The sequence below is a fragment of the Cebus imitator genome, unplaced genomic scaffold (genome assembly GCF_001604975.1).
Source record: "Cebus imitator isolate Cc_AM_T3 unplaced genomic scaffold, Cebus_imitator-1.0 Scaffold430, whole genome shotgun sequence".
Classification (NCBI taxonomy): domain Eukaryota; kingdom Metazoa; phylum Chordata; class Mammalia; order Primates; family Cebidae; genus Cebus; species Cebus imitator.
This window is the reverse complement of record NW_016107745.1, coordinates 1,069,290-1,091,759: the sequence shown is the minus strand read 5'-3', so window position 1 is coordinate 1,091,759 and position 22,470 is coordinate 1,069,290. Positions and strand designations below refer to the sequence as shown.

General features: G+C 37.8%; 1 protein-coding gene across 4 annotated transcripts in view; it reads left to right on the top strand.

The window, feature by feature from the left end:
* The first annotated feature begins 4,576 nt into the window (after positions 1–4,576).
* Positions 4,577–22,470, top strand: part of SPATA6 (spermatogenesis associated 6) — a 159,423-nt gene continuing 141,529 nt past the window's right edge. For 3 of the 4 annotated variants that reach the window (XM_017510099.2, XM_017510098.2, XM_017510097.2), the window contains exons 1-2: positions 4,577–4,886; positions 21,117–21,254. In XM_017510099.2, coding sequence (XP_017365588.1) covers positions 4,836–4,886; positions 21,117–21,254 — 189 coding nt within the window. In that variant the 5' untranslated portion in view covers positions 4,577–4,835. Of the gene's footprint in view, positions 4,887–21,116; positions 21,255–22,080; positions 22,122–22,470 lie in introns of those variants that run through there. The other variant, XM_037731909.1, reaches the window with a different exon arrangement.

Genomic DNA, 22,470 nt, shown 5'->3' with positions numbered 1-22,470 from the left:
TAGGAGTTTGAGACCAGCTTGGACAACATGGTGAAGCCTCTTCTCTACAAAAAATACAGAAATTAGCCGGGTGCTGTGGTGCATGCTTGTAGTCCCAGCTACTTGGAAGTTGATGCAGGACTATCATTTGAGCTGGTGTGTATTTGCCTGTTTTCACACTGCTGATAAAGACATACCTGAGACTGGGAAGAAAAAGAGGTTTAATTGGACTTAGAGTTTCACATGGCTGGAGGCAAAAGGCACTTCCTACATGGCAGTGGCAAGAGAAAATGAGAAAGGTGCAAAGGTGGAAACCCCTAATAAAACCAACAGATCTCATGAGATTTATTCACTACCACAAGAACAGTATGGGGGAAACCGCCCCCATTATTCAAATTATCTCCCACCAGGTCTGTCCCACAACATGTGGGAATTATGGGAGTACAATTCAAGATGAGATTTGGGTGGGGACACAGCTAAACCATATCATTCCGCCTCTGGCCCCCCAAATCTCATGTCCTCACATTTCAAAACCAATCATGCCTTCCCAACAGTCCTCCAAAGTCTTAACTCATTTCAGCATTAGACCCAAAGTCCACATTGAGACAAGGTAAGTCCCTTCCACCTATGAGCCTGTAAAATCAAAAGCAAGCTAAGTGCTTCCTAGATACGATTTGGGTACAGGTACTGGGTAAATACGGCCATTCCAAATAAGAGAAATTGGCCAAAACAAAGGGGTTACAGGGCCTGTGCAAGTCCGAAATCCTGTGAGGTGGTCAAATCTTAAAGCTCCAACATGATCTCCTTTGAATCCAGGTCTGACATCAGGTCACACTGACGCAAGACGTGGGTTCCCATGGTCTTGGGCAGCTCCATCCCTGTGGCTTTGCAGGTTATAACCTCCTTCCTCAGCGGTGGGATTGAATGTCTGTGGCTTTTCCAGGCGAATGGTGCAAGCTGTTGCTGGAACTACCATTCTGCGGTGTGGAGAACAGTGGTCCTCTTCTCATAGCTCCACTAGGCACTGCCCCAGTAGGGACTCTGTGTGGGATCTCCAACCCCACATTTCCCTTCTATGCTGCCCTAGCAGAGGTTCTCCATAAGCACCCCGCCCCTGTAGCAAACTTCTGTCTGGGCATCCAGGCATCTCCATACATCTTCTGAAATCTAGACGGAGGTTCCCAAACCCCAATTCTTGACTCTGTATACTCGCAGGCTCAACACCACATGGAAGCTGTCAAGGCTTGAGACTTGCAACCCCTGAAGCCACCACCCCTGAAGCCACGGCCTGAGCTCTGTGTTGGTACCTTTCAGCCATGGCTAGAGCAGCTGGGACATAGGGCACCAAGTCCGTAGGCTGCACACAGCACGGGGACCCTGGGCCTGGCCCACGAAACCATTTTCTCCTATGCCTCGGAGCCTGTTGTGATGGGAGAGGCTGCCATAAAGACCTCTGGCATGGCCTGGAGACATTTTCTCCATGGTCTTGGAGATTAACATTTGGCTCGCTGTTACTTATGCAAATTTCGACAGCCAGGTTGAATTTCTCCTCAGAAAATGGGTTTTTCATTTCTATCACATTGTCAGGCTGCAAATTTTCCAAACTTTTATTCTATTCTTCCCTTATAAAACTGAATGCTTTTAACAGCACCTAAGTCATATCTTGAATGCTTTGATGCTTAGATTTTTTTTCTGCCAGATACCCTAAATCATCTTTTTCAAGTTCAAAGTTCCACAAATCTCTAGGGCAGAGACAAAATACTGCAAAATACAGTCTTTTTGCTAAAACATAACAAGAGTCACCTTTGCTCCTGTTGCCAACAAGTTCCTCATCTCCACCTGAGACCACTACAGCCTGGACCTTCTTGTCCATATGGCTACCAGGCTTTTGGTCAAAGCCATTCAATAAGTCCCTAGGAAGTTCCAAACTTTCCCACATTTTCCTGTGTTCTTCTGAGCCCTCCAAACTGTTCCAACCTCTCCCTATTACCCAGTTCCAAAGTCGTTTCCACATTTTCAGGTATCTTTTCAACAACACCCACTCTACTGGTACCAATTTAATGTATTAGTCCATTTTTATGCTGATAAAGACATACCCAAGACTGAGAAGAAAAGGAGGCTTAATTGGACTTATAGTTTCACAGGACTGGGGAGGCCTCAGAGTCACAGTGGGAGACAAAAGGCATTTCTTGCCTGGTGGCAGCAAGAGAAAACGAAGAAGATGCAAAAGCAGAACCCCCTGATAAAACCATCAGATCTCGTGAGACTTATATACTATCACAAGAACAGTATGGGGGAAACTGCCCCCATGACTCAAATTATCTCCCATCGGGTGCTTCCCACAACACGTGGGAATTATAGGAGTACAATTCAAGATGAGATTTGGGTAGGAACACAGCCAAACCATATCATGAGGTAAGCAGAGGTTGCTGTGGGGTGAGATCGTGCTAGTGCACTCCAGAGCCTGGGCGACAGGAGTAAAACCCTGCTTCAAAAACAAACAAACAACCCAAACCAAACCAAAACAAAACCCTGGACAAAGTATATAAAAGGACCATAAAGAGAGAAGATTTTTATAGTGTTTTAAACAGAATTAATTTATTAACTAACCAGAATACACAAAACTTTTTTTAAAAGACAAAAGTCCCGATAGAATATGGGGCAAAGCATTATGAACAGATGATTTATAGTAAAGATAGAAAATCTTATAAGCACATACAGACATGCTCAGGCTCACCAGTAATCTGAAAAATTCAATAGTGAGATGACACTTTACATCTGTTATGTTGGGGAAAACAAGAAGGCTTGATAATGCCGAGGTTGGGAAGAATGTGGGGCCATAGTAACCTTCAAACATTGGGAATGTAGACTGATGTGGCATTTTGGACAGCAAACTCAAATTATTTGGTCAGACTGAGAATATTCATATTCCACAACAACAATTTATCTTCTGTTCATCCCAGACTATATGTAAAATTAAAAGACAAACACAAAATGGAAAAGATATTTACAGTATATAGAGTAGACATATAATTATTATCTAGAGTATATAAAGAACTGAGAGAGAGAGATAGGCCAACAGAAAAGGGGACAAGATAACTACTTGGGAGTTCAATAAGAGAAAATGGAAAGGCTAACAAAACCAAAGGTGCTCAACCTCAACAGTACCCAGAGATACAAAATAAAACCACAATGAAATACCTAAAATACACACATCCAAATATACAAAAGTTAAAAATCCAAACACAAATGTTGCCGAGGATGTGGAAAAATAAGAACTCTTATACATCACCAGCAGAAACATAAATTGGTATACTACTTTGGAAAATGATGTGGTCTTACTTTTTAAAGTCCCACATGTGCAAAACCTAATACTCAGTGAACGCACTCCTACTCTACTACATCTACATTAATAAACACAGACACAGACTTGTACTACAATGTTCACAACATTGTTGATAATAGCTAAAAATGAAAAGAATATAAGTTATCATCAATAGTAGGAAGGATCAATCAATCTATATTAGGTTATTGTCCAGCAATGGAAAAAACTTCAGCTACACAGGATCCCCAGTGGCTGAATTCTACAGCATAGTATTAAGTGGGATAAGCGAATTACAGTAGAATACATACAGTATTAATTCCATTTATATACCATCAATACCAGAAAGCATTCAACAATATGTTGTTTAGAAATGCATACATGAGTGGCAAAAGGAAGAGAATTATTGTAACAAAAGTCAGGGTAGTGATTACCTCCAGTGCAAAAAAAGGCAGTGTTTCAGGTGCTGGTAATGCTCTCTTTCTTAACTGGGTGCTAGTTGTACAGGTATTGTTCACATTATCATTAAGATCAGTGTGTTTTATACACTTCTGCATGTATAATGTATTTTGCAATGCAAATGATTTTTAACGTGACTGGATCGGGCAATCTCTTAGGTTCTTTTTATCTTTGATGGTCTATTGCCAGGCTCTTCACAGCTGGACTTACTGTTGACCCCTCATTGGCAGTTCCATTTAAGCAATGTGCATTAAGATGGATACACAGGTGAATTAGCCAGGAAACCTTGAAGGGAAAAGAGGACGCACTAACAAAGAGAATCCCAAGAGACTGGAAGGAGTATCGACGATCTGATTTAAGCCCCTCTCCTGAGGGAGGGAATTGGGGTTTAACTTGAGAGCTTCTGGGTTCCAGTCCTGGTTCCCAATTGGGCAAGTCTCTTCTCTAATTCCCAGTCTCCTCATGCTGGCTTTGTAAACAAACTGTGCCGTGAAATTCAAATAGGAGGACTAATAATAATTATTATTCTTTTACAGTTGGGAAAGCTGAGGCCACAGAGGGTCGCCACTAGTCCAAGGTGGCATCACCACTTTGGAACTCAGGGCTTTCCTCCCAGGGCCTTACAGGAACTCCAACTCCCAGATCTGAGCACTGTCCAATTAAACAAACAGCTGTTCCCTCTCCTCCGGCTTTGGGCGCGGTTTGACGTCACAGAAGAACTGCCTGGCCTCCCCCGGCCCCTTCGGAAGCCCCGCCTCCTGCCGGGCTTCGCCTCGCTCAGCGTGCGTCAGGCCCCGCCCCCAGCGCTCGTCCCCTGCGCGGGTGGCCCTGGAACGTCCCGTGCGGCCTCTCTTCCGGCCCCGCCCCTCCTTGGCTGCCATGACAACGAGTGGGCGCCCCGCGCTCAGCTGCTGTTCCAGCGGGACCCAGGCTGGACCGCGGGCCCCGGCCTGGGGGCCACAGCTGACAAAATCTAAGCCACCTCGTCTCCTCCCCGTCCTCGCCCAGTCACAGGTGTCCCTGCCTCACTCGGGCCCGTGGCCGGGGTCGCTCCCCGCCGCCCTTCCCCTCGCGGATGCCGAAGGTGAAGGCGCTGCAGTGCGCCCTGGCGCTGGAGATCCGCTCAGTGAGTACGGGTAGCGCCTCCCATCCCTCGGGCATTGGCTCAGGGACTCTCTCAGGTCGCCTCCAAGAGCCCGGAGTCACCTCAAAACCTCCTCCACCCTCCGAATCATCCCTAGGGAGCGCCGACCCCACGCCCCACTCAGTCCTGCCCCACCTCGCACTCATGAGCGTCCTCCCATTCCCGCCGCCACGCAGAGGCCTGACCCCTGCCCGCTACGCTGGCTTCAGCCCGACTTCCAGCTTGCGCGCTTTCAGATTTTTGCCAAACCACTTCAGAGTTACTTTCCTCGCTCCTAACTTTCCAGTGAGAGACAGTGTCTGTGCGCGGCGCGGGGGCTTTCTTTTCATTCCTCTGCTGGGCTCCAGTTCTCTTAGAGAATCACTGCCCCCGCCCTTTCCCAAATCTGGGGGTGGGGCTCGCATTTCCTCCCGAATCCTGCAGGCACCCCACTTCAGAACAATGTCAAACTTCGCATTAATGAAGGGGCCTTTCTTCTGTATTCAAGGGAGAATCTTCACACCCAAAAACTGAAATGTGTCATTACGCAAAGTACCTTGCCTTCCCTCCCAGGGCCTTACAGGCAAAACCCGACTCCTCAGAGATCACTTCAGGCCCCTCCCGTCCCCAGACCCTTCCGACTTTGTGCCAGTCATTGCAAGAAAGGCCCGTTCCACTTTTTGAGGGAAACTCCTTCTTCTCCAAACTTGCAACCCCACCCCTTCACTCTCCAGACTTGCTCTAGAGGATGATTTCCCCCATCCTCCTGTGAAAGTCCAGCTGGGGCAGAGAACTCCACTCATCCATTGAGGGGGCTGGACCTCTTCATGCTAGGAGAAAACTATCCCACTTGATGATCTCAGAAGACTCTTCCAAAGGTTTTGAACTTTTTCCCCTGCATTCTTTAGAGAACCCTCTCATTCCCCTGTTCAGAGCTTGTCTGTTCTGGAGGAAACCTCCACAAGACCCTTTCCACACCCCATTTTAGTCCTGCAGGCACAGACCTGTACGGAGTTTGGAACCGAAATTCACCATTCCGTCTCTTTTCACTTCTTCTTACTGTCTAAGTCTTATCTATACTGTCTTCTGTTTGATTTCCTAGCAAAACTTGGGGATTGAGGGTGCTTAAATATTTACCATTACTCTCCTGGGTGCTGCAGCCAGGAGCCCACACCGCCGCTGGCAACACACACCGGTGTTGGTGGTCTGCGTTTCCTTTCTGTACACCCTGCTGGCCAGGCTCCGTTTAACCCGTGCTTGCACATCCTGCCTTTCCTGGCTGGCCTTCCTCACATTAGAACGAGGTTGCTGCAGCACAGAGCTGAAACCCCTAGGGAAGTCACAGGACTGTTTTAGGTCTTTTGCTAGTCTTAAAGAAGGGAAGTCTGGGTGGGGCAGAGTGTGAGGCAGTGGTGGCAGAGTAGAAAAGTTTCTTGGACTCTCCCTTTACCTTCAGGCCTGCGGAAATTTTTCTCGGAAACTTTATAGCCCTAGCTTTACTTGGTTTCCTCCCAAAGCTGACATTGTTGACCACTTTTCCTAAAGTAAAATTAGTTTAGCGGAAGAATACACGACGCTTTCTCAACTCCTTGGCCCAGGACAGTTAGTAAAACTCCAGAATTCAGCCTCAATAGATTTTGTTACTGGCTTCTTCCTCCTGCTAACCAATGGTGTTTAGCAGCCTGGTAAGTGCAGTTGCCTGACTGGCTGACTGCAGCCTTCCTAACGTTGCCAATACAAACTTTCTAATAGGAAGTACTCTGTTGTGACTGATTACTGCTTGAAGGAGTCGGAGGAATAGCTACATTTCTCCTGAGTGTTAGTTGTATTGCAGAAAGTGAATTACTGCATAATTCACTGTATAATGGAGCTTTGTTACTTATCAAAGCTAAAGAAAACTATGCAAATGAAAATAATGGTTGTTTTTCCCAACAAACATTTAAGCCACAGAATTTTATTGTTCTGAGAAATCTTAGATGGAAACCATTGGATTCAATTTACAGTCAAGAAAATCGTTGCTTAGCATAGCTGTTACTTGTCTAGGATTGCACTACTATTTAAAAGCAGATCTGCAACATGTTCTTGAATTTCCGAACAACAAAAACATTTTAAAATGGCTCCGATGCTCAGAAGGAGCAAACAAATAACGCCCCCCTGAAAAAAAAAAAAACAACTCAATAGCAAACATACAAGTAAACATGTTTGATTGATTGATTGATTGATTTGGCTTTGATTTAATAGAGGAGTTATGTGACCCTAGATATTTTTTACATCTTCATTTGGACTTTAGTTTTTTTCATTTCTATTTTCTTTTTACACTTACATGGTTCAAGTTCAAGACTATATAATATGATATACTCAGAGAAGTATTGCTTCCAGGCTCACAATTATTTCCCACCTATACTCATCTGCTTTCAGTAAACTAGTTCACTGGTTTTGTTATAAACAGATACACAAACTCTCTCTCACATACCACACACCATATATATGTATATATATTTTACTTTCCTTCTTTTTAAATGAAATAGGTAGCATATAAACTATTCTGCACCTTGCTTTTCTTAGCTCAGTTTATCCTGGAGATCATTCTATAGCTATTAAAACTGGCATCATCTTTTCTCCTCAACTTTTTAAATGAAATTTTTCAAACATACAGAGTACTTAGAAGAATAGTTCAATGAATAATTGTAATCAATGACCATGTACATTAATTTATCTATATGTATGTTTATGTATAATATATATATATATTTTTTTTTTGCTAAAAATTTGAAAGTAAATTGACATGATACTCTGCCCCTAAGTACTTCAGTATATGTCTTCTAAAAATAAGGAAACTAGCTGGGCATGATGACAAGCACCTGTAGTTCTAGCTACTCAGGGGACTAAGGCAGGAGGATTGCATGAGCCCAGGAGTTTGAGGCTGTAGTGTCCTGTGAGCACACCTGTGAATAGCTCTGGACTCCAGCCTGGGCAACACAGTGAGACCCTGTCTCTGAAATAAGTAAATAAATAAATAAAATTTTAAAATAAGGATATCCTTCTGTATAACCCCAACAGCATTATTACACCTAAGATAATTGGTGATAAATTCTTAATATTTAGTCCATATTCAAGTTTTTCTGGTTGTCCCAAACATGGATTCCATAGTTAACTTTTTCAAACCAGCATCCAGTCAAGGTTTATATGTTGCCTTTAATCATTTGATTGTTATGTTTTTGTAGTTCATTATAATATAGAGCAGTTCCATTTTGTTTATTCCCACAATATTCCCTTTTTTTTTCTCAGTTGGTTTTGCTCAATTCATACACTCATGTCACCATTACGCAGATCAAGAATTAGAACACTTCCATCGCCCCTCAGAATTGTTCCCCTTTCAGGTCCATTCCAGGACAGAACTGCTTTCTAGAGACAAATAAGTATATGAGGTGCTGGAAATGTTAATTAGCTTGACTTAATCATTTCACAATGCATGCATGTAGCAGAACATCACTTTGTACAGTGTAAATAGATATAAGTTTTGACAATTAAAAAAATGGATAAATATGTTGTGGTATACACATACAATAGAATACTACTCCGCAATTCAAAGGAAGTACTGATGAAACCAACAACGTGGATGAATCTGAAAAACATGCTGCCCAAACGAAGTTAGTTACTATCACACCACGTGGCTCCAATGTGAAGTTTAAGTACTGGCAAACTAATCCATAGTGATAGAAATTGGAATAGTGTACACACACACACACCCTCACACATACACGCACCACATTTTCTTCATTCATTCATTTAATTGACATTTAGGTTGCTTCCATATCATGAGTATAGTGAATAATGCTGCAATGAATATGACAGTGCAGATCTCTTCCATATACTGATTTCACTTCCTTTGGATATATACCCAGAAGGGAGATTGCTGGATTATATGGTAGTTCTATTTTTAAGTATTTGAGGAACCTCCATATTGCTTTTTCTAATGGCTCTTCTAATTTACATTCTTAACCAACAGTATACAAGGATTCTCCTTTCGCCACATTCTTTCCAAAACTTATAATTTTTTGTCTTTATTAGAGTAGCCATTCTAACATGTGTGAGGTGATATTATAGTTTTGATTTGCATTTCCCTGATGATTAGAGATGGGAAGCACCTTTTCATATACCTGTTGGCCATTTGAGATATCTAGTCAGATCCTTTGCCCATTTTTAAAATTAGATTTTTTTTTGTTTTCTTGCTATTGAGTTGTTTGGGTCCTTACGTATTTTGGATATTAACCCCTTATCAGATTTTTTTTCCCATTCTGTGTGATTTCTTTACTGTTAATTGTTTCCTTTGCTGTGCAGAAGCTTTTTACTCTGATGCTGTTTATTGTCTTGTGTTGATGGTTATTTGGTTGTTTCCAGGTTATCGTTGTTATTGGATAATACTACTATGAACATTCATTCTTGTAAAAATCTTTTTGTGGACATTATCTTTTGAAGATACTTGGCTCAGATATTGAAAGTTCATGTTGTATTATTGCCTGATTTTTTCTTCTTTTGTGTTGACATTCATTTTTTTCCCAATTTCTGTAAACTGGAAACTAGGTGTTTTTATCTCTATTTGCCTGTTGAAAGTGTGCAATCTCATTCTTCTCTACCCCTTACATGCTTATTTTTTGCTGAAGCCTTGTGTTAGTGATAATCTCATATGTGTAATGCTGTAATAATATGAGAGTAAAAACATAGAAAGGTTTGGATATATAATACAACATTTTATGTTGCCCAACAGAGCCATATGACATGAGAGAAAATGCTGAGGGGAGAGTGTGACTTTTCTTAATGAATCTTTGGAGAATGATATGGTATGCTAAGTAACTTGTTTTTAAAGAGCAGCAAAAGAATTATATTTTCCATCACTTACACTTTAAATCTTTAAAACATTTTGCATTTGATGGGAAGAAGTATTATTGCTGCTTTATTTCTTTACCTTCTTTTTATATTGAATATTTCAATTTTTATGAGCTTATTTGGAAAAATAGAAAGAAGATATTGGAAGTAAAGTAATAGTGTCAATTTGGGATTGCGTGTAATTCCCTCTTCATCTCGTTACCTAACTCAAATTAATGATAGCCTTGTGGCAGACAGATCTGGGTTCTTTTAATCACTACTCATCTGAACATTTATCTTTGTGATCCTTAATCCAGGTTACTGTGAAGTAGTGTCTCAGTCACAGTTAAGCTGCAGTTGGTGGTAAATTTCGCTGGAATATAGACTTTAAACAATTTTAACTATTAAATAGTTCAAATTTACAGAAAAAAATATGCTGAATCCTTTGATGCCACACCCCACATTTAACAACTGATACATTTTGCATGTTTGCTGCAGATTTTTGTTTTTAAGAAATATAATGTTGCATATAGTTGAGGCCCCCTCTCTACCTTTTACCTCTTCTTGACCACATTTTCCTCCCTCCCTTCCTTAAGATAACCAATATCCTGAAGTTGTATTTTGTTTGTTCAGGTTTTTGTACTTCTTACTAAGTATTTGTGTATGTCTGTGTATAACCTATGCTGTAGTTTTGTTTTTAAATTTTGCACAAATAGTGTCTTACTTGTATGCATTCTTTTGCAGCCTGCTTTTTCCGATTCGCTGTTTTTGAGATTTTTCAGTGTTGATTCTTGCTGGTCTAGTTCATTTCCTTCATTAGTATATGTTTATATCACAGTGATCTAATTTTTGTTCCTCTCTTAATGGACTTCTTATTAAATACTAGCAGTGTTTTTTATTATTCAAAACAATGTTTCAATGAATATATTTGCACATATTTGCTGGTGTCCGTGTGTCTGTTGTTCTTAGGGGTATATTGTGTGCCCTAGGGAGCATTTTAGAAATTGACTGGACTACCTTTGTTTGTCACAGTGTTAGGGGGTCCTGTGGTATTGTTAGATATCCTGCATGATGTGAATGTCTCATTGAATGTGTAGATGAAAAACCTGTTTATAATTACTAGAGATTAATAACCCAATAACAATCAATTATCTGTTTTTTATTCATAAACAAAAGTCTTTTTAAAAGGTTTTTAAAACACATTTTGCAGTAATGCAATTGCCATGTAAATTGAGGAAAGAGTACACTTTGTTTTGTTTGGTACTCTGCTAAGAGTTTACTTTTTTTTGGAAAATCATGGCACCAATGGCAGGGCTGCTTGTGGTGTTTGAGTTGCCAGTATAGGACACTTGTCGTCCCACATTTGAAACTGCCCATTTCCCATAGATTCTGTGTATAGATGCAAATATATCTTTCAGTTTAGTCTTGCCCAAGCATTTACATCTTAGAAATGTGAATTTTCTTATAAAGTATTTCTGTATGTTTTTCAAACTTTAATTAAGACTTTGGTTTATTGTTTAGTTATATGTATAGGTAAGTTGAAAATATTTTCTGTGAAAGGATGATTTTGGATCTTATGAAGTGCTCTAGGGAGTAGATCTAGAAATGGAACTACTGAGTCTCATGGTATCCTGTTAGTTTTCTAGGACTGCTATAACAAATTATCACAAACTTGGTTGCTTAAAACAACAGAAATTTATTCTTTCACATTTCTGGGGGCCAGAGTACAAAATAAAAGTGTCAGCAGAGCAGCGCTCCTCTCGAAAGCTCTAGAGGACAAGCTGTCCTTGCCTCTTCTAGTTTTTCATGGTTCCAGGCATTCCTTGGATTATGGCTGCTTAACTCCCATCTCAGGTCCTAGAGGTTTCCTAGAGGACCAGTTCATGTCCTTTGTTCTTTAAAAGTGTAGTTTTTTGTTTCCTTCTTCTTGTTAAATATATTTTGGTTACTAAACCTCTGTTGTATGTAAGGGAATTTTCAAAGATCTTTTAGTTGAAGTTTATTTTTTACTTTGTTCTTTCTCCTTTTAGTACTGCTGTTTTTTCCTTTTCTAATTTTGTTTTTGTTTGTTTGTTTCTGGTAAACAAAGAATGCTATTGATTTTTAAAATGATTATTTTAATTGACAAACATATATATTGTGTTACTGATTTTTTAAAATTAACTTTTTGTGAAACTGTAGCATGTAGTCATAAAGAATCCCTGATAATTAGAATATTATCAGAATCCCAGATTGCTCCGTTGGGTTCCCTCCCAGCCACTTTATCTACCCCGTTCCTCTCCCAAAGGTAATTGTAACCATATCTTGACTTCTATTAGAATGTATTTTGAAGTTTTGAAATCTAGCTATATCTATCTATTATCTATCTATTTTGTATGGTATGAACTCTTTTATGACTGATTTGTGAGAGTTTATCCTAGCGGTTTATGAGGCAATAGTCCTTTTTCCCCTCTTAAATGAATATACCACTATTTCTTCATACTGTTGATGGATGTTATCATTGTTTCTAGTTTGGGAATATTACAAATTGTGCTCCTATGAGCATTCTTGCATGTATCTTTTTGCACATTTTATATTTTAATTTTGGATGCAACATTACTGAAATAACATATTATTTCCAGTAGTTTCTTATATTTTTTATGTGGAAAATCATGCTGTTTGCAAATAGACAGTTTTGACTTCTGCAGTACAATCCTATGTCTTTTTTTTTTTTTTTTTTTTTTTTTTGCCTTGTCTTTATGTTGATGGCTAGGCTTCGTAGTATAGTGTTTAATATTAGGGGTAACAAAGTAGGTATCTTTGTCTTTTTTTCTGATTTTAAATTATGGTTCTGAAGTTTCACCAGTATTAGGTCAAATCCTATGAAATTGACAATAATGAGTATTTTTTTGACTTAAAAAACCCTTAGCCATTTCAAATGTAGTTCAACTTAATAAAATGTTGGCTGTAGGGTCTTCATTTATTGAGTTAATAAAGTTCCCTTCTAGTCCTAATTTTAAAAAATCCTGAATGTCGAGGTATTTGGGATGTTTTTTCAATGTAGTGAAATTTTTATATAATCTTGCTTACATAGTCTGTAAAAAAATGACACTTTTTGATGTTGAACTATTCCCATTCCTGTAATAAATTCTTTTAAGTCAGGATGTACACTTTTTACTCTATTTTGCTTGATTTGGTTGGCTAATTTTTTATTTAGGATCTTTTGTTTGTATTTTTAGATGAGATTTTAGCTTTATGAGTCAAATCATTTTTTTCACTTATTTTTAAAACATTTATTTTGAAATACTTCAGAAGTGCAGGGAGTTATAGAGTAACATTTAGTGAACGCCTGTGTACCTATCCAGGTGAAGTGTCCTGTACATCTCTGCCTAATATGTATGTATATAAAGTCCCTTCTTCCTGCTTCTTGTTGGCTAATTGGTATCCTGAATTTTGTATTTATCACTCCTCTGCAATTTGCAATATTTTTTTCTCATCATGATATCCGCCTTTAAGGCACTTGATTTGCTTCCGGATGCTGTTTAATTGGCATCTCAAAAGTATTGATAATGTTTTAAAATCATTTGGCTCTAAATATTTTATAATTTTTATTGTGATTTCTACTTTAGCTTATGAACTATCTAGGATTTATTTTAATCCCAAGATGCATAAGATTTATGTGTGTGTAACACTCTTTCATACTCATACCCTCCCCCCCATATACATATACATACCTATGCATATATGTATATATTATCTTTTATTGTGGCATTTTAATTAATTACATTGGGGTCATGTATTAGGGTTCTCCATAAAAACAGAACCAATAGGATACACTATATAGTTATTTAATAGGGAATTTATTATGGGGATTGGCTCACTTGATTATGATGGCCTTGCAGTCCCATGATATGCTGCGTGCAAGCTGCTTGCAAGCTGCAGAACCAGGAAAGCTTGATGATGTAATTCAATCTGAGTACAAAGACCTGAGAACCAGGTGGAGTCTGAAGGGTTGAGAACCTGCCGTTCTGTTATCCAAGGGCAGGAAAAGATGGATGTCTGAGCTCAAGGAGAGAGAGCAAATTTGCCCTTCCTCTGCCCTTTTGCTCTATCCTTGCCCTCAACAGATGGTATAATCCCTGCCCACATTGGTGAGGGTGGTCTTTTTTACTCAGTCTGCTGATTTAAATACTAATCTCTTATGGAAACACCCTCACAGACACACCAAGAAATAATGTTTACCAGCTACCTGCGTATCCTTTAACCAGTCAAGTAGATACATAAAATTAACCATCATAGCTAGTGAACAAGGTCTCTGTGGCATTATTTTTGTTATTTTTTGTCCTGATACTCATTCAGTAGTTGTGAATGCTCTATATAAATAATATATAATCTTATTTGTTGGATATATGGCTCTATCCATTATTATCGCATCAAGCTTATTTATTCTGAAATATTTCAATTCCATATTAAATTTTTTGTCTGTATGATCTACCAGTTTGTAATGGAGAGGTATTAAAATATTCACTATGATTATGTATTTTCACTTTATCCTTGATATAGTTCAGTACACTGTGATGTATAGAGCTGTGGATTTGTTTATTTTGTTTTGCACTGGTTGTATGCTTTCCATTTGATAATTTAAGGTTTTCTTTAGTTCTGGAAAATTCTTAGCTATCATATTTTTTAGTATTGTTTTTTCTGCTTTTTTTCTCCTGTGTTATCTTCTGGCGGTACTATTAAATATGTATTGGAACTTTTTTTTGATATTTTATTTATTTATTTATTATACAAATATATATTTTATTGCATTTTAGGTTCTGGGGTACATGTAAAGAAATGCAGGATTGTTGTATAGATACATACATGGCAATGTGGTTTGCTGCCTCCATCCCCATCACCTATATCTGGCATTTCTTCCCATGTTATCCCTCCCCAGTTCCCTACCCACCACTGCATTGGAACTTTTATCTATTCTCGATGTTTCTTAAGTGCTTTATTTGTTATTTTTTTCAATTATCAGTCAGCCCTTGAATCAGAACAGGTTCAGAGAGGCTTCTAAATGCTTTTTGGTTTAACATTAAAAAAAAATCTTCTTGGTTTTAGAGAATTCTTTAGTATTAGATCTATACTTATTGATTTAAAATTTATCTTCTCTACTGGGTTTAACTTAGTTGGCTAAATTTTTCAAAATTCTCATTCAGCCTCTTTTTTAAATTATCTGCCATTTTTTCATTTTTACCAGTATTAATTTCACAATATTTTAGTTATTTTCCTTTTACTAGATGCCAAAGATCCTAAATACTGCTTTTAAAATTGTTTTTGATTGTGCAAATTAATTTTCATTTGAAGTGATTTTATTTCCTCACTGTCAATTTTATTGGTTTTCTTGGTGCTTGAGGTGACGTTGGTATTATAGGTCAATTTTGGAAGAATTGATATCTTCATGATATTTGTTTAATTTATACCTAAATAGCATGTGTTTTTAATTTTTAAAATATTTATTTTCATTTTTTGTGGAGATGAGGTCTTGCTATGTTGCCCAGGTTAGTCTTGAATTTCTGTCCTCAAATGATCCTTCTGCCTCAGTCTCCCAAATTGTGAGGATTTCTTTATATGGGGAAGAAAATATTCTGAAATTAGTAGTGATTTTTACACAACTTTGTGAAAATACTACTAAAATTTACTAAATTGTACACTTTAAAAGGGAACATTTTAGCTGGGTGCGGTTGCTCATGCCTGTAAATACAGCACCATGGGAGGCCTAGGCAGGTGTTTCATAAGGTCAGGAGTTCAAGACCAGCCTGGCCAACATAGTGAAACCCCATCACTACTAAAAATACAAAAAATTAGCCAGGCATGTGGCTGGTGCCTATAATCCTAGCTACTCAGGAGGCTGAGGCAGAAGAATCACTTGAACCTGGGAGGTGGAGGTTGTAGTGAGCAGAGATCATACCACTGCACACAACCCAGGTGACTATTAGTAGTCATTCCATATTCACCCTCTGGCACCAGCCCCTGGATCTAGTTTCCATACCTGTAGTTCACCTATACTGGACATTTCTATGTATGGAATCAAACAATATGTGGTCTTTTGTGTCTTACTTTTTTAACTTAACATAGTACTTAAGGTTCATCGCTGTTGTAGCATATATCAGTACTTTATTTGTTTTTATGGTGAATAATATTTCATTGTTTGCCTATCCATTAATCAGTTTGTTAGAGTAGACAGCCAGCAATGAGCAGCCAGGGTTGCCCCTGGGGAAAGAAGTCCTGGATAAACTGCCCACTGACAGTCACCAAAAATACAGTGACTACATTGGCTACACCTGGCCTTGTGCTTTTAAAACTTTTTTCACTTAACATAATGCTTTTAAGGTTTATCCATGTTGTAGCATGTAGTAGTACTTAAGTTCTTTTTATGGCCAAGAAAATAGTTGGATCATGTTTTGAATCCATTCTGCCAATCTCTAACTTTTGGTTGGAGTGTTTGGTCAATTTATATTTAATATAATCACAGATATGATTTACTTGTGTCATTTTGTCTTTGTTTTCTGTGTCCTTTTTGTCTATTCCTGCATTCTTGCTCTTTTTTTATATTATTTTTTAGTGTACTACTTACATTTTCTTTTTTTTTTAATTATTTTTTTAATTGTATTTTAAAAGTTACTTTCTTAGTACTTGTCTGGGGTTTACAATTAGCATCTTAATTTATAATCTAGTATGGATTAATATCAACTGAATTTCACTATTAGATACAAACTTTGCTTCTATTTTGTTCTATTCTCCCTCCTCTCCTTTATATTATTGTCATACAAATTACATTTTTATAAATATAAGTGCACCAGCACAGTTTTGTAATTGTTGCTTTCTGTTATTGTCTTTGAAATAAAATAGAAATTAGAGAAAAATGCATTTATACTGTTTTTATATTTATATAGTTTCTTTTACTGGTGCTCTTTATTTTTTTTTTAATGTGGATATGAGCTAATGTCTAGTATCCTTTCATTTCAACTTGAAAGATTCTCTTTAAGTATTTTTGATAGGGAAGTTCTGCTAGTGATGAGCTATCTCAGTTTTTGTTTATTTAGGAATCTCTTAGTTTCAATTCCTTTTTGAAGGAAAATTTTTGTGAGTGTTGAGTTATTGTTTCAAAGTTTTCTTCTGTCAGCACTTGGAGTCAGTTATCACTCTTCCTTCTGGCTTCATGTTTTCGATGAGAAAGCAGCCGTTAATGTTATTCGAGATTATTGGTGCCTGCTGAATCACTTCTTTCTTGTTTTTAAAATTCTCTCTTCTTGAGAGTTTATTGGATTTTTTTTTTTTTTTTTTTCGAGATGGAGTCTCGCTCTGTTGCTCAGGCTGGAGTGCAGTGGTGCGATCTTGTCTCACTGCAACCACCTCCTGGATTCAAGTGATTATCCTGCCTCAGCCTCTCAAGTAGTTGGGATTACAGGCATGTGCCACCATGCCCAGCTAATTTTTGTGTTTTTAGTAGAGATGGGGTTCCACCATGTGGGCCAGGCTGGTCTCAAACTCCTGACCTCAGGTGATCTGCCCACCTCAGCCTCCCAAAGAGCTGAGACTATAGGCATGAGCCACCACATCTGACTGGATTCTCTTCTTTTGAAAGTTTATAGGTGCACAGGTTAGAGTTCTTTAATCTTTTAAAAAGTTTTAAATTTTTTTCTTTAGAGAGAGGATCTCACTATGTTGCCCAGGCTGGTCTTGAACTCCTGACCTCAAGTTATCCTCCCTTGATTTCTTTGATCTTGTTGGATTTTTTGATTGGTTTTCTTTAAACTTAAGAAGATTTCATACATCATTTTTTGTGATATCCTTTCTGAGGCTCCCATTATATTTATTTTACTGTGCTTGATGGTATCCTACAGGTCCCTCTGAAACTGTTCATTTTTCTTTATTCATTTTTCTTTCTGTTACTCAGACTGGATAATCTTAACTGATATATTTTCCGGTTCCCTTGTTCTTTCTTCTGACAGCTCATATTTCCTCTTGAACTTCTCTAGTGAATTTTTAATTTCATTTTGGTACTTTTCTTAACTCTAGAATTTTTATTTGGTTCTGTTAAAAATTTTTATCTCTTTATTGATATTTCTTATTTGATGAGAGAGCATTACCATACTTTCATTTAGACAATTGTACAAGATTTCCTTTAGTAATTTATATTTATTTATAATAGATTTCAGATCTTTGTTTAGTAAGCCCCTGGCGTGTGCTGTGTACTGCACTGCACAAGGGTTCAAAGACCTAAGAGGGAACGGTGGGGGATAAAGAAAGACATACAGACAGATATGTATAAAGCTGGGCCAGGCGGTCCAAAAAGCTGATGATATCAGTCTCTTCAGCCCTGACCTGCTCCAGAGTACTTTATCTTATATGTTTGCAAAGCACATAGCAGAGGGAGGGTGCAGTTACTTAGAACAGCCTGTGGTATAATTCTCACACTTTAGTTAACATACTTCAGCTAACAACTATCTTGCAGCAAGGTCAGTGAGAGCTGGTTATCTTTTTCTAGGCCTCTCTGCTCTTCTCTGAGACATACACATTCCCCTATTGTGGTTTCACTTCTCTGGAGTTCACCCAAAGTTCACATTAGCCTTGCTGCTGATTCCCCCAGAGCGGGTGGGCTACTCTGGCTCTCTACCTAAGCCTAACTTCTGGGCTTCCTCAGGTAGTTTTTATTGACTGCTCTTCTTTTCCCCCCCATGTATGGGTTGTGCTTCCTATTTCTTTGTTGTAATTTTTGTTGAAAACTGGACATTTTAAATAATGTGAGACTCTGTAAATCAGAGCTCCCTCCCTTTATCCTGGATTTGTTATTGCCTGGTCTTATTGTTTTTTGTTTGTTTAATTAATTTCTTGAACGAACTCTTTAAAATCTGTAATCTTTGTCATGTGTAGCTGTTTGAGGCTTTGCTCAATTAGCTTTATGGTCTCCTAAAGATTGGACTCTATTTCCTTAAATGCTTGAACCAAAAGGTCTTTCAGCCATTTTCAAGGTTCTCTGTGTATATGCTGGAATATGCTTTCTGTGCCCTGGGAGCCATTTACAACTCTGTCTTAGCCTTCACTTCCAGCTTTCCCAGAGCCTCAACGTCAGCTGGAGGTGACGGTTTATGGCTTTCTCAGGTAATTTCTGGGCACCATGCACAGCTTTGCACATGTAAATGCTCTTCTAAATTGCCAAGTCAGTGTCATAGCTTGTCAAGGTGATTTAAGTCAACCACCTTGCTAGGTATTTTCTGTTTGTCCCATCTGATTTCCTTTAACCTCCCTTTTCTGGCTTTCTGTTTGGAAAGCTGTTGGGTGGTGTTCTAAGAGATAGCAGAATTTGTAGAATTGTAGATTAAAAAAGAAGCCATGCCTTCTTGCATATGTTCCAAATTGGATAGAGACTGCAGTTTCTGGTGAGGATAATTAGAGCAGTACTCTCCAGAAAAAATATAAAAGCCTCAAATTTGAGCCAAAGATGTAATGTTAAATTTTCTAATAGCTACATTAAAAAAAATTAAGTAGTTAAAATTAATAATATATTTAATTTAAATCATTGTATTCAAAATATCCTTTCAACATGCAATTAATATAAAGGTTATTAATGAGATATTTTACAGAGTTTTTTTTTACTGAGTCTTAAAAATCCACTGTGTATTTTACACTTACAGCCCATCTTAAGTTAGAATAGCCGTATCTCTGGGCGTAATTGGCTAGTGCCTACCATTTTGGACAGCACAGATTTAGAGGGAATGTAAGACAATTTTAGTTTTAATGAGGCAGAATAGCAAATGAACCTTAGGGACAGAATGAGATTTGCTGAGGAACCTGATTTTAGTGATCAGTTGAGAATATATTAGGGCAAAAGTGGAACATAGAGTAAGAGGGAGATGGAGTCAAATAGCTGGCAGAGAAGGTAATTATTATATACAAAGGGACATGAAGTATTTGTCATTTACTCAATGTAGTAGTGTGGTAAGATGACAGATGATATGGTTTTTAGTCTAATAATTGTGATAGTATTAATGAATATTCTATCCAACACTGCTGTAAGCACTTCAAATATATTATTTAATCTTATGACTCATTTATTTTGTGACCTTAAGTTAGTAGATCACTTTAACTTTCCTGGGGCTCTGTTGGATTCACATATAAAAAATTCAAAACTGGACTAGACAATCTCTCTGCTTCTTCTTAATACTGAAAGTCTATATCTTTAGATACAATGATGAGGAAAAAAAATTACTGTCCTCAGGGAATTTTTAATCAAGTGATAGTATGTACCCACTTAATTAAAATGCGCAATAATTTGTACCTTAAAATAATTACAAAATGCTATGGAAATTTAAGACATACTTACTTGCATATAATTTGAATTAAGTTGAATTGAATAATAGTTGATGAATCAAGAGAAGTTTTGTGTAGGAGATGTTTGTTGATGCATGTCTTGGCAGGTGGTAGGAATAAATGAGGAGGAGATGGAATGGAGCAGTGAGGAGTTACTGCTTCTTACATTAGTACATTATGTTAAATTATACAGATGGTGAAAGAACATGAGTCAAGAAAAGAGAATGATAAAACATGTTTTGAATGTATCGTTAAGCATGTTGGGTAATACTATATTAGATTCAAATCTTAGAAAACTTTTGATATCCTGTTAAGGGTGTGGTTGATCACTGGCAATAACATATGGTAGGTACTGGAGAGACTGCTATGTGTTATTTAATAACCACACATTTTATTCCTATATTTTATGTCAATCACAATGAGGATAGTTAAGTGCAATTTATTATGTAAAAAGTACTTTATTGGGCTAGAAAGTTTCAATTTATTAACTTTGAAACTTTGTGATATTGCTTTTGATGAAAGTATGGACTGCGATTTTGGGTGGTAGAAGTCAGATTTGTGGTTTTTATCAGTGTTGTTTTTTATTCTCTAATATAATGTTTTATTTCTGCTGAGTGTTAATCCTTTGTGATTAAATGAGGCTGAATAACTTTATGTCAGCATTCAGCATAAAGTGGGAGCCTCAGGCTGACTGTTTAAAACTATTTATGTCTATCCCAAGAGCTAGTACATAGAACTTCAAATGTGGCACAAGTAACCAAATGGAAAATCGCAGTTTTCTCAGAGGGATGGAAGTTATAAAAGCATTTCATTTAGCTCTGTAAACACTAGTCTGTCTCTCTCTCTCTCTCTCTCCCTCTCTCTCACCCTCTCCATTCTCTCTCTCTCTCTCTCTTACTCTGTCTCTTTGTATTTTTTTATTAGGTTTGCAGACTAATGTTTTTATGTCATATTTGATAATGTTATTTTAATAGGATAGTTCAGGCAATTTATAAAGCAGTTACATCCATTTTATTTAATTTATTTCAGGTAACTTGCCCAGGAGTTGTGCTTAAAGACAAAGAGGACATCTATCTTAGCATCTGTGTGTTTGGCCAATACAAAAAGACACAATGTGTCCCAGCCACTTTTCCACTGGTCTTCAATGCCAGAATGGTGTTTGAAAAGGTGAGTTCAAATATCAGATCAAATATTAAACAACAAAATCAAAGTGGTTCCGATTTTTGAATAGAAGTCCATAACATAAATTATTAGTGTTGAGTGTGTGCTTTGGTTTAATTCAAAAGGAAATTTGTAACTTAAATCTGGAAGCTTGAAAATATGCATTAAATATGCATTGAATCAGTTGCCTTTTTTCCTTGATTAGCTTACTCCCAAAATTAATTTAGTAGACTTCATATAACGTAGAATCTTGAATTCTAAGTAATGATTTTCATAAAAATAGAGCAAAGTCATTAATAGATAAGAATATATCTGCCGGGTTCGGTGGCTCATGCCTGTAATTCCAGCACTTTGGGAGGCCGAGGTGGGTGGATCACCTGAAGTCAGGAGTTTAAGACCAGCCTTGCCAACGTGGGGAAACCCTGTCTTTACTAAAAATACAAAAAATAACCAGTGTGGTGGTGTGTGCCTGTAATCCCAGCTACTCAGGAGGCTGAGGCACAAGAATCACGTTAACCTGGGAGGCGGAGGTTGCAGTGATCCTAGGTCGCGCCATTGCATTCCAGCCTGGGTGACAGATTGAGACTCCTTTTAAAAAAACAAACAAACCCCCCAAAAAAGAATATATCGTATTTAACTTATGATTGTTTCTTGGTACTTCTTTCTATATGTCTTTTTCCTTTTTCCTCCCTAAAACTGCTGCTTTTGGTTAATTATTACCAATTGTGTTTTTTACTTTTTAATTTCCTCTTTCTCACCTTCTTTCTTTTCTTCTCACCTTTCTTCCTTCCTTCTCTTATTCCGTCTTTTCTTCTTCTTTTTCTCCAGAACTTACTCTATCCTGTGGACTTTTCTAGGCACTGAGGACACATGGTAAACCAGGCAAAATCCTCCCGTCTGGGAGCTTTGATTGTAATGGGGGAAACAGACAATAACCAAGTAAATATGTGAATAATTTTAGATAGTGATAAGTGCATGAAGAGAATAAAGGGCGGTAAGAGGATTTGGGGAATTTTCTATTTTAAAAGGTGGTCAGAAAAGGCAATAACATTTAAGCTGAGCCTGAATTGTGAGACTGTATCAGTTATTTGAAGGTCTTGGAGAAGAGCATTCTAAGTAGAAGAATAACAAATATAAAGGCTTCTTGTTGAGAATAAGCTTGGGGGGTTGCAGGAACACCAGGAAGGCCTGGTATGATCATGGTAACAGATAAGAGGAAGAA